This window comes from Triticum urartu, chromosome 6A (genome assembly GCF_056163025.1).
Source record: "Triticum urartu cultivar PI428250 chromosome 6A, HENAU_Tu73, whole genome shotgun sequence".
NCBI classification, from domain to species: Eukaryota; Viridiplantae; Streptophyta; class Magnoliopsida; order Poales; family Poaceae; genus Triticum; species Triticum urartu.
The window spans coordinates 429,084,321-429,097,571 of NC_141878.1; the positions used below are offsets into that span (position 1 = coordinate 429,084,321).

At 43.6% G+C, this 13,251-nt stretch overlaps 1 protein-coding gene across 1 annotated transcript; it reads left to right on the forward strand.

Annotated features, from left to right (window-relative positions):
* The first annotated feature begins 8,579 nt into the window (after window positions 1–8,579).
* On the forward strand, window positions 8,580–12,357 carry LOC125530114 (bifunctional nitrilase/nitrile hydratase NIT4). The gene is given in 6 exon segments (XM_048694513.2): window positions 8,580–8,990; window positions 9,954–10,133; window positions 10,990–11,283; window positions 11,525–11,806; window positions 12,027–12,148; window positions 12,150–12,357. Coding segments are annotated over 6 exon segments (1,065 nt in total). The 5' UTR covers window positions 8,580–8,851; the 3' UTR covers window positions 12,198–12,357.
* Window positions 12,358–13,251: the final 894 nt, after the last annotated feature.

Here is a 13,251-nt window from a genome sequence, read left to right on the forward strand (position 1 = left end):
TCTTGCGTGTGCGTAGGAATTTTTTTGAAATTACTACGTTCCCCAACAGTGGCATCCGAGCCTAGGTTTTATATGTTGATGTTATATGCACGAGTAGAACACAAGTGAGTTGTGGGCGATATAAGTCATACTGCTTACCAGCATGTCATACTTTGGTTCGGCGGTATTGTTGGACGAAGCGGCCCGGACCGACATTACGCGTACGCTTACGCGAGACCGGTTCTCCCGACGTGCTTTGCACATAGGTGGCTTGCGGGTGACAGTTTCTCCAACTTTAGTTGAACCAAGTGTGGCTACGCCCAGTCCTTGCGAAGGTTAAAACAACACCAACTTGACAAACTATCGTTGTGTTTTGATGCGTAGGTAAGATTGGCTCTTGCTTAAGCCCGTAGCAGCCACGTAAAACTTGCAACAACAAAGTAGAGGACGTCTAACTTGTTTTTGCAGGGCATGTTGTGATGTGATATGGTCAAGACATGATGCTAAATTTTATTGTATGAGATGATCATGTTTTGTAACCGAGTTATCGGCAACCGGCAGGAGCCATATGGTTGTCGCTTTATTGTATGCAATGCAATCGCGCTGTAATGCTTTACTTTATCACTAAGCGGTAGCGATAGTCGTGGAAGCATAAGATTGGCGAGACGACAACAATGCTACGATGGAGATCAAGGTGTCGCGCTGGTGATGATGGTGATCACGACGGTGCTTCGAAGATGGAGATCACAAGCACAAGATGATGATGGCCATATCATATCACTTATATTGATTGCATGTGATGTTTATCTTTTATGCATCTTATCTTGCTTTGATTTACGGTAGCATTATAAGATGATCTCTCACTAATTATCAAGAAGTGTTCTCCCTGAGTATGCACCGTTGCGAAAGTTCTTCGTGCTGAGACACCACGTGATGATCGGGTGTGATAGGCTCTACGTTCAAATACAACGGGTGCAAAACAGTTGCACAGGCGGAATACTCAGGTTATACTTGACGAGCCAAGCATATACAGATATGGCCTCGGAACACGGAGACCGATAGGTCGAGCGTGAATCATATAGTAGATATGATCAACATAGTGATGTTCACCAATGAAACTACTCCATCTCACGTGATGATCGGACATGGTTTAGTTGATTTGGATCACGTAATCACTTAGAGGATTAGAGGGATGTCTATCTAAGTGGGAGTTCTTTAAGTAAATTAATTGAACCTAAATTTATCATGAAACTTAGTACCTGATAGTATCTTGCTTGTTTATGCTTGATTGTAGATAGATGGCGCGTGTTGTTGTTCCGTTGAATTTTAATGCGTTCCTTGAGAAAGCAAAGTTGAAAGATGATGGTAGCAATTACACGGACTGGGTCCGTAACTTGAGGATTATCCTCATTGCTGCACAGAAGAATTACGTCCTGGAAGCACCGCTGGGTGCCAGGCCTGCTGCTGGAGCAACACCAGATGTTATGAACGTCTGGCAGAGCAAAGCTGATGACTACTCGATAGTTCAGTGTGCCATGCTTTACGGCTTAGAATCGAGACTTCAACGACGTTTTGAACGTCATGGAGCATATGAGATGTTCCAGGAGTTGAAGTTAATATTTCAAGCAAATGCCCGGATTGAGAGATATGACGTCTCCAATAAGTTCTATAGCTGCAAGATGGAGGAGAATAGTTCTGTCAGTGAGCATATACTCAAAATGTCTGGGTATAATAATCACTTGATTCAATTGGGAGTTAATCTTCCAGATGATTGCGTCATTGACAGAATTCTCCAATCACTGCCACCAAGCTACAAGAGCTTCATGATGAACTATAATATGCAAGGGATGAATAAGACTATTCCCGAGCTCTTCGCAATGCTGAAAGCTGCAGAGGTAGAAATCAAGAAGGAGCATCAAGTGTTGATGGTCAACAAGACCACTAGTTTCAAGAAAAAGGGCAAAGGGAAGAAGAAGGGGAACTTCAAAAGAATGGCAAGCAAGTTGCTACTCAAGAGAAGAAACCCAAACTTGGACCTAAGCCTGAAACTGAGTGCTTCTACTGCAAGCAGACTGGTCACTAGAAGCGGAACTGCCCCAAGTATTTGGCGGATAAGAAGGATGGCAAGGTGAACAAAGGTATATGTGATATACATGTTATTGATGTGTACCTTACTAATGCTCGCAGTAGCATCTGGGTATTTGATACTGGTTCTGTTGCTAATATTTGCAACTCAAAACAGGGACTACGGATTAAGCGAAGATTGGCTAAGGACGAGGTGACGATGCGCGTGGGAAACGGTTCCAAAGTCGATGTGATCGCAGTCGGCACGCTACCTCTACATCTACCTTCGGGATTAATATTAGACCTAAATAATTGTTATTTGGTGCCAGCGTTAAGCATGAACATTATATCTAGATCTTGTTTGATGCGAGACGGTTATTCATTTAAATCTGAGAATAATGGTTGTTCTATTTATATGAGTAATATCTTTTATGGTCATGCACCCTTAAAGAGTGGTCTATTTTTGTTGAATCTCGATAGTAGTGACACACATATTCATAGTGTTGAAGCCAAAAGATGCAGAGTTGATAATGATAGTGCAACTTATTTGTGGCACTGCCGTTTAGGTCATATCGGTGTAAAGCGCATGAAGAAACTCCATACTGATGGACTTTTGGAACCACTTGATTATGAATCACTTGGTACTTGCGAACCGTGCCTCATGGGCAAGATGACCAAAACACCATTCTCCGGTACTATGGAGAGAGCAACAGATTTGTTGGAAATCATACATATAGATGTATGTGGTCCGATGAATATTGAGGCTCGTGGCGGATATCGTTATTTTCTCACCTTCATAGATGACTTAAGCAGATATGGGTATATCTACTTAATGAAACATAAGTCTGAAACGTTTGAAAAATTCAAAGAATTTCAGAGTGAAGTTGAAAATCACCGTAACAAGAAAATAAAGTTTCTACGATCTGATCGTGGAGGAGAATATTTGAGTTACGAGTTTGGTGTACATTTGAAAAATTGTGGAATAGTTTCGCAACTCACGCCACCCGGAACACCACAGCGTAATGGTGTGTCCGAACATCGTAATCGTACTTTACTAGATATGGTGTGATCTATGATGTCTCTTACTGATTTACCGCTATCGTTTTGGGGTTATACTTTGGAGACGGCCGCATTCACGTTAAATAGGGCACCATCAAAATCCGTTGAGACGACGCCTTATGAACTATGGTTTAGCAAGAAACCAAAGTTGTCGTTTCTGAAAGTTTGGGGCTGCGATGCTTATGTGAAAAAGCTTCAACCTGATAAGCTCGAACCCAAATCGGAGAAATGTGTCTTCATAGGATATCCAAAGGAGACTATTGGATACACCTTCTATCACAGATCCGAAGGCAAGACTTTTGTTGCTAAGTTCGGAAACTTTCTAGAGAAGGAGTTTCTCTCGAAAGAAGTGAGTGGGAGGAAAGTAGAACTTGACGAGGTAACTGTACCTACTCCCTTATTGGAAAGTAGTACATCACAAAAACCTGTTTCTGTGACACCTACACCAGTTAGTGAGGAAGCTAATGATGATGATCATGAAACTTCAGAACAAGATACTACTGAACCTCGTAGATCAACCAGAGTGAGATCCGCGCCAGAGTGGTACGGTAATCCTGTTCTGGAAGTCATGCTACTAGATCATGATGAACCTACGAACTATGAAGAAGCGATGGTGAGCCCAGATTCCGCAAAATGGCTTGAAGCCATGAAATCTGAGATGGGATCCATGTATGAGAACAAAGTATGGACTTTGGTTGACTTACCCGATGATCGGCAAGCAATTGAGAATAAATGGATCTTCAAGAAGAAGACTGACGCTGACGGTAATATTACTGTCTACAAAGCTTGACTTGTCGCAAAAGGTTTTCGGCAAGTTCAAGGGATTGACTACGATGAGACCTTCTCACCCGTAGCGATGCTTAAGTCTGTCCGAATCATGTTAGCAATTGCCGCATTTTATGATTATGAAATTTGGCAGATGGATGTCAAAACTGCATTCCTGAATGGATTTCTGGAAGAAGAGTTGTATATGATGCAACCAGAAGGTTTTGTCGATCCAAAGGGAGCTAAAAAAGTGTGCAAGCTCCAGCGATCCATTTATGGACTGGTGCAAGCCTCTCGGAGTTGGAATAAACGCTTTGATAGTGTGATCAAAGCATTTGGTTTTATACAGACTTTTGGAGAAGCCTGTATTTACAAGAAAGTGAGTGGGAGCTCTGTAGCATTTCTGATATTATATGTGGATGACATATTACTAATTGGAATGATATAGAATTTCTGGATAGCATAAAGGGATACTTGAATAAGAGTTTTTCAATGAAAGACCTCGGTGAAGCTGCTTACATATTAGGCATTAAGATCTATAGAGATAGATCAAGACGCTTAATTGGACTTTCACAAAGCACATACCTTGACAAAGTTTTGAAGAAGTTCAAAATGGATCAAGCAAAGAAAGGGTTCTTGCCTGTGTTACAAGGTGTGAAATTGAGTAAGACTCAATGCCCGACCACTGCAGAAGATAGAGAGAAAATGAAAGATGTTCCCTATGCTTCAGCCATAGGCTCTATCATGTATGCAATGTTGTGTACCAGACCTGATGTGTGCCTTGCCATAAGTCTAGCAGGGAGGTACCAAAGTGATCCAGGAGTGGATCACTGGACAGCGGTCAAGAACATCCTGAAATACCTGAAAAGGACTAAGGATATGTTTCTCATATATGGAGGTGACAAAGAGCTCATCGTAAAAGGTTACGTTGATGCAAGCTTTGACACTGATCCGGACGATTCTAAATCGCAAACCGGATACGTGTTTACATTCAACGGTGGAGCTGTCAGTTGGTGCAGTTCTAAACAAAGCGTTGTAGCGGGATCTACATGTGAAGCGGAGTACATAGCTGCTTCGGAAGCAGCAAATGAAGGAGTCTGGATGAAGGAGTTCATATCCGATCTAGGTGTCATACCTAGTGCATCGGGTCCAATGAAAATCTTTTGTGACAATACTGGTGCAATTGCCTTGGCAAAGGAATCCAGATTTCACAAGAGAACCAAGCACATCAAGAGACGCTTCAATTCCATCCGGGATCTAGTCCAGGTGGGAGACATAGAGATTTGCAAGATACATACGGATCTGAATGTTGCAGACCCGTTGACTAAGCCTCTTCCACGAGCAAAACATGATCAGCACCAAGGCTCCATGGGTGTTAGAATCATTACTGTGTAATCTAGATTATTGACTCTAGTGCAAGTGGGAGACTGAAGGAAATATGCCCTAGAGGCAATAATAAAGTTATTATTTATTTCCTTATATCATGATAAATGTTTATTATTCATGCTAGAATTGTATTAACCGGAAACATAATACATGTGTGAATACATAGACAAACAAAGTGTCACTAGTATGCCTCTACTTGACTAGCTCGTTAATCAAAGATGGTTATGTTTCCTAACCATGAACAAGGAGTTGTTATTTGATTAACGGGATCACATCATTAGGTGAATGATCTGATTGACATGACCCATTCCATTAGCTTAGCACCCGATCGTTTAGTATGTTGCTATTGCTTTCTTCATGACTTATACATGTTCCTATGACTATGAGATTATGCAACTCCCATTTGCCAGAGGAACACTTTGTGTGCTACCAAACGTCACAATGTAAATGGGTGATTATAAAGGTGCTCTACAGGTGTCTCCAAAGGTACATGTTGGGTTGGCGTATTTCGAGATTAGGATTTGTCACTCCGATTGTCGGAGAGGTATCTCTGGGCCCTCTCGGTAATGCACATCACATAAGCCTTGCAAGCATTGCAACTAATGAGTTAGTTGCGAGATGATGTATTACGGAACGAGTAAAGAGACTTGCCGGTAACGAGATTGAACTAGGTATTGAGATACCGACGATCGAATCTCGGGCAAGTAACATACCGATGACAAAGGGAACAACGTATGTTGTTATGCGGTCTGACCGATAAAGATCTTCGTAGAATATGTAGGAGCCAATATGAGCATCCAGGTTCCGCTATTGGTTATTGACCGGAGACGTGTCTCGGTCATGTCTACATTGTTCTCGAACCCGTAGGGTCCGCACGCTTAAGGTTTCGATGACAGTTATATTATGAGTTTATGAGTTTTGATGTACCGAAGTTAGTTCGGAGTCCCGGATGTGATCACGGACATGACGAGGAGTCTCGAAATGGTCGAGACATAAAGATTGATATATTGGACGGCTATATTCGGACACCGGAAGTGTTCCGGGTGATTTCGGAGAAAACCGGAGAGCCGGAGGGTTACCGGAACCCCCCCCCCCCCGGGAGAAGTAATGGGCCATATGGGCCTTAGTGAAGAGAGAGAGGGGCAGCCAAAGGTGGGCCGCGCGCCTCCTCCCCCCTGGTCCGAATTGGACTAGGAGAGGGGGGCGGCGCCCCCCCTTTCCCTCTCCCTCCCCACTTCTTTCCCCCTCCTAGTAGGAGTCCTACTCCTACTAGGAGGAGGACTCCTCCTTGGCGCGCCTATAGGGCCGGCCGGCCTCCTCCCCTTGCTCCTTTATATACGGGGGCAGGGGGCACCCCTAGACACACAACTTGATCCACGTGATCATATTCTTAGCCGTGTGCGGTGCCCCCTTCCACCATAGTCCTCGATAATATTGTAGCGGTGCTTAGGCGAAGCCCTGCGACGGTAGTGCATCAAGATCATCACCACGCCGTCGTGCTGACGGAACTCTTCCCCGACACTTTGCTGGATCGGAGTCCGGGGATTGTCATCGAGCTGAACGTGTGCTAGAACTCGGAGGTGCCGTAGTTTCGGTGCTTGATCGGTCGGGCCGTGGAGACGTACGACTACATCAACCAAACGCTTCCGTTGTCGATCTACAAGGGTACGTAGATCACACTCTCCCCTCTCGTTGCCATGCATCACCATGATCTTGCGTGTGCGTAGGAATTTTTTTGAAATTACTACGTTCCCCAACATTATTATCTTGCAAACATATCTCTTTACACCTACAAAGTACTTCTAGTTTCATACTTATTCTAGGTAAAGCAAACGTAAAGTGTGCCTAGAGTTGTATCGGTGGTCGATAGAACATGAGGGAATTTTTGTTCTACCTTTAGCTCTTCGTTGGGTTCGACACTCTTACTTATCGAGAAAGGCTACAATTGATCCCCTATACTTGTGGGTTATCAGGCCCACAACAGCCTCTGACACCATCCTTCTGCTATATGAGGCCTTTGCCCTAAACAAATAAGAGAAAACTTTTGGGAGAAGCATCGTTGTCTCGAGGCGGAATTTGGTAAGTAAATTAAAGTGAAATTGGTTCATAAGATAAGTGAATTAAGATGATTGATTATCATACATGGAAGGTTGTACAAAGGGGTGATGGGAAGAAAAGTAAAACATGAAACCTTAAACCCTAATTCACCTATACAAATTATCATTGTATTTGGTGTGTTGGGGACACAAAAGACTTTTTATTATTTAGTTGCAGGGTTGTTTAAGAGAGACCATCTTCATCCTACACCTCCCACGGATTGATAAACCTTAGGTCATTCATTTGAGGGAAAATTGCTATTGTCCTACAAAACTCTGTGTTTGGAGACCCAACACGTGTCTACAAGAATAAAGTTGCGTAGTAGACATCAGTGATTCCTCCGCTCTTCGATTGTCGTCTTGACACCGTGAGAGGAGGGGGCAGGTTTCTCATTCGGGCATGTAGTAGTCCTAGGGTTTCTAGATTTTTCGAGTTTCCTCCGTTGGTGTCATGGCGGGGCTGATGCTGATGGTGCTCATAGGAATAATCATCTTCCAGGCCATGCTTCTGCTCGTCGGAGGTGTTGTTGACGCCTACGAGAGGCTTGTGGAGTCCAAAATGTTGGGGCGGCTTCGATCTGGCGTTGTGCCTTGGCGTGATGGCAGTGATGGGTTGCTCTTGGAGGGTGACGGTGATGATTGTTGCAAATATGCAGAAGACAGTGAAGGATCCGACCGCTTGGTGAAGGGCGGATTGGCTTGGCCACGGATCCGGTGTTGAAGAGGCTCGGAGGGTTCATTCGGCCGATGTTCCTTATTGGGCTAAATTCAGCCTTTCGGGGTTGATGGCTATCGTGGCTCGTTAAAGTCTAGGGGTTTTGAGGTGGACCAGCTTCGGATGCTCCCCTTCTTCAATAACGACAAAAGTTGTGAGTGCTTGATAGTTGCGGCGAGGACGGTATATAGCAGTACAACTGCTTGGATCTTTCTTATTTTCTGTTGCTTGTATGCCTATCATTTCTTCGTCGTTACTATAACAAATACCAGTAATGTACTCTCTTCATTTCTAAATATTTGTCTTTTCAGAGCGTAGATTCATTCATTCTGTTTCGTGTAGTCATTTGTTGAAATGACAATTACTTAGGAACGGAGGATGATGTGTGTAATAAGTATATTAAAAAAAAGATGCGAAAGTACTCCACGAGATCACATACTCAAAGTTAATCGTCAACTCGTCATCCTCCTCCTCTCCTCTCTCTTCCTCGTTGGCCCTGCCTTTAAAAGTCGCCAGTCGCCACCAAACTCACCACGAATGGGCTGGTGCTCCCCATCCACTCCCCAGCAGCTGCTATCCACCGTCGCGCTCTTTGCCTTCGGCGCGGGGCTCCTCTCCTACGGCGCTCACCTCTCCTACGTCCACATCGAGCCCCAGCGCGCGCGCACCCTCGCCCGCGATCAGTTCGTCCGCGACTACCTACGCAGGAAGCACGACAAGTAGCCCGCACCCCCCACGACACCCCCTCCTAGTCCGCTCGATTTCTCGCCCTTCCTCCTCGGCGGCGATGGCTTTGTCCCCCGCGAGCGTCGGGCCGGTGATTCCGGAGGTGGAGATGAACGCCGGCGCCGATCAGGGCTCCACCACCGTGCGGGCCACTGTCGTGCAGGCCTGCAGCGTTTTCTACGACACCCCTGCAACGCTCGGTGCGTGCTCCCACCCTGTTGTTGTTTCCTTTTGCTGCTAGTAGTAGCTCGTATGGTGTTCGATCATTTGTCTCGCTCGTGTGTCTGTTTGGATCGGGTGCTGAGCGCTAGGTGTTTGCTTGCTTGTCTCACTAGCACGAACTTGACTTGTTGTAGTCGATCAGACTGATGCCTCAAATCGCAAGGATGGTGCACCGATCTGTAATACTCCTATTATTTTCCCTTCTTATTGTGGTCTTCGATGTATACAAAGGAAGTGCCTTGCTTTCTCAACGTCAGTGGACTGATGAAAACGGAATTGATAGCTTCTCTTTAATAGTAGTTGGTGTAGTTTTCTTAGTGGCAAGTTACTAAGTTCCAGTCTTTCTTGCTCGGAAAACAACGTGTTTGTGTGCTGGTGTGGTATAAACTATCCACTTTGGATGCCAAGGGGACAGATGCTCGTGCTAGATTTGTTTTTTTTCTCTTTCTCAATTATACATGTGTCGAAGCAATTATTGCTCTACAATTTGTGGTTATGCGGAAGGGGCATTGGATAGAAGTCAGTACCAAACTTGTTTGTTTTGCCACAGAGCTGTGATGTCAATCTTTAAGAAAGCCAACACTAACTTGCAGTCTCCTAGTGAGAGATTCCTTTATCTATTTGTTTTCTTGCATCTTTTCTCCTTTTTTTTCTATGATGTTCCCTGTTAAGCAAGATCTATTGGAGAGTTGAGGCCTCATATAGTTTTTCTTAGTCTATTAATTAACAGTCATTAATCACTTAACTGCAATAATCAGTGTGCCACCAAATTGAGTGAAGAATAAAATTAATAAATACAGTATTATGCCGAAAGAGTGCAAGGATTTGAAATAGGAAATGCATGTTGGTAGGATATCTTGTACTCCATTTATTTACATGAATTCCTTACAGGACTGGACAATGTTCTGTTGCTGCTAATTTCGTAAATGCATTGTCGACAGATAAAGCAGAGAAATTGATAGCGGAGGCTGCTGGATATGGTTCACAGTTGGTTCTTTTTCCAGAAGTCTTTGTTGGTGGCTACCCTCATGGGTCTACCTTTGGACTGACTATTGGCAGTCGATCTGCCAAGGGAAAAGAAGACTTTCGGAAGTATCACGCGGCTGCCATAGATGTGCCTGGTATTCCAAGATACTGTCAATATATATATACTCATTGTACATTATTTTTCACAATAGTCACCATGCTTCATCATTTTGCTTGACACTTATCCTTTCCTAGTGTACATTTTGCTTCGGAGAAATAGAAATACACCTACAACCAAACTTTTTTGTTCGGTTTTGGAACTGTAGATTCAATCCATATGTTGAGCTAGAAATTTTGAAGCACACAATTATTTTTTGATGTGTTACAGTTACATTGACAGTATATTCAAACAGTGTAGTGCTAGAAATGAAGTATAAACCACAAAATAATGTAAGACTATGTATCGCTTCTTTTTCCTACATCGTCGAAAAATGGAAAAGCAAGCATGGAAAACCTCAAATTTGCTGTCCAGGCCACAAGCTGATAAGTTACAGCTGGTATTACGACTGAGCTGAAGTGTGTATCATATTTGGTTCCTGTTTCCGTGCTTCACAGCATTTCAAGAAGTAGAGCTCTTCTTCCAAAACAAAGTAGAGCTCCATAATTGATAGAACTTTGCTTTTGACCTTGTCGCCTGTATTTGTTAAATTTCTTTGTTATTCGTTTGGTTGATGGTGTAATTCAAATCATCACAACAGAGCATAGTGAAAAAGTCATGTGAGCTTGCACCTCTTGTTAACTACCGCTGATAAAAATGAATAAATCAACAAAGCATATAATAAACATCAGTACTCACATGTTGTTAGTTAGCATTTGCATCTTCACTTCTTTCACATTTAGACCCACTATCTTCCACTTCCCAATGGATCTATCTTTTCCTGCCACAAAATATTTCTTTAGTACCAATCTGTTAGTATTGCAGACCATTTTACACACATTCAAAAAATGCAGGCCCAGAGGTTAGCCGCTTAGCTGCATTGGCCGGAAAATACAAGGTCTTTTTGGTGATTGGGGTTGTTGAAAGGGCAGGCTACACACTGTACAATACAGTGCTCTCCTTTGATTCTCTGGGAAAGTACCTAGGAAAACACCGCAAGCTCATGCCTACCTCACTGGAACGAGTATTCTGGGGGTTTGGAGATGGATCTACGATACCTGTTTATGATACTCCACTTGGAAAGATAGGTGCCGTCATCTGCTGGGAGAACAGAATGCCACTTATCAGGACAGCGATGTATGCCAAAGGTATTCCGAGTTCTTGCGATGTAATATGTTTCCCAACCTCAACACTTCCTCCGTTTCAAGATTATTGAATTTTATTGGCAGAAACTAAGATCCCACATAAGAGTTACTAGATTGGCTCAACGCATTAATGTACAAAAGAATGGCAGCATGAAATCTAAAACTAGAGATAAATGCTGACAACGAACCATGACATGTAGTTGAGTTTATATTTTCCCTGACGTGCACTCCTATGCTTATCCAGGTGTTCAAATATACTGTGCTCCCACTGCGGATGCGCTGCCAAGTTGGCAGGCTTCCATGACACACATTGCGCTTGAAGGGGGATGCTTTGTTCTGACAGCAAACCAGTTCTGCCACAGAAAAGACTTTCCTCCCCCGCCTGAGTATACCTTTGGTGGCCATGAGGAGGAGCCATCCCCAGAAACCGCTGTTTGTCCTGGAGGGAGCGCCATCATCTCGCCATCTGGGACAGTGTTGGCAGGTCCCAACTATGAAGGCGAGGCCCTCCTCACAGCTGACCTGGGTAAGAAGAAACCGATGACTCCCAAGTCTATGCTAAACACATACTATCATTTTGGGTACTTATACGCAGTACGACACGGTGTATGGATTTTATCTATTCATATGTTTTCAGTAATCTACAGTTATCAGTATTGCAGCTGTCACCTACATAAATCAGTATTGTGACAGAAACATGACAAGCATATAAATTCTTACTAGAAACTTGGTGATATGTTTTGCAGACCTTGGAGAAATTGTTCGAGCCAAGTTTGATTTCGACGTCGTGGGACACTACGCGCGCCCTGAGGTGCTGAGCTTGACCGTGAAGACCGAACCGAAACACGCCGTGTCTTTCACTTCTACTGTCTGATAGATTTGAGGCCGCAAAGAGGGACGATATTTTGAAGACCTGATGTCCAGTAATCTTCCATAGTCGTGTATAACAAAGTTGTGATCCAACGTCTGTCTGTCGGCATTACAACAATAATTGTGCCTTCATATATATTTTTTGTAAAGATTCGGAGAAGATGCTTGTTAGCATAAACAATTAAGGCATGCACATGCCCTATTTTACAGGTCTTGTCATCGGTCATTCTCTACTGGTTTGCTATCATACTCTCACTCGTAGTCACCGGCCGCCATATATACAAATCCTATCAACTTTAACATCTTAGCACACAGGGATGTGGATGCTTTCCGAACATCACCTTCCCGTTGTATGTTTTTCTCTTTGATTCAACCACTGGTATGTACTTCACCAAAGAAAAAAAACACCACTGGTCTACACTACTGTATATTCATTTTCCTTCACTGCATTTTTCCTTTGTGTCCACTGCATAGAATATATACAGGAACGATGAAAGATGGAGGCAACTCGATAAGCATCGCGGCGGCCATCTTTTGTGTACTGTTTTTGGCAATGTAAAGTCTCATCACGGGTCGCGCATATTTAGGTTGCAATTTTGCCGAAACAAATGCCAATATTCGGAGCCTTCGGATTTATTTAGGTGCAATCATAGTTGTTTTATCCAATGAATAAAGCGGACCGTGGGGAAGGAGGGCCACGTGGTGGCAGCTGGCGTGAGGCAATATTTTTTTCTTTCGTCCGGTTGCTCGCGATCGCTAGCGAACAAACAGATGATGGCTAGCCACGTACGTCTATATAACGAAAATAGATAGACAATGTTTTTTTTTTGCGGGTGCGATAGACAATGTTGAAAAATAGCATAAATCATTTCATCAGTGGAAAACAATTTAGAAGTTGAAAACAGCGAGACAGCTGTTCAGGAAAAGAGAGGACAAGGCTGGACAATGTTTGGAAAATAAGAAACGATGTAGACAAGGCAAGAGAGGCCTAGAAGCATCAAGCATGCGCTGTCGAATTCAACTCCCTCCGCTTTGTCGTCGTACTAACAACCCATCCACTGTCACACTCACACCAGCGTGGAGCCATGGATTGATTGGCGC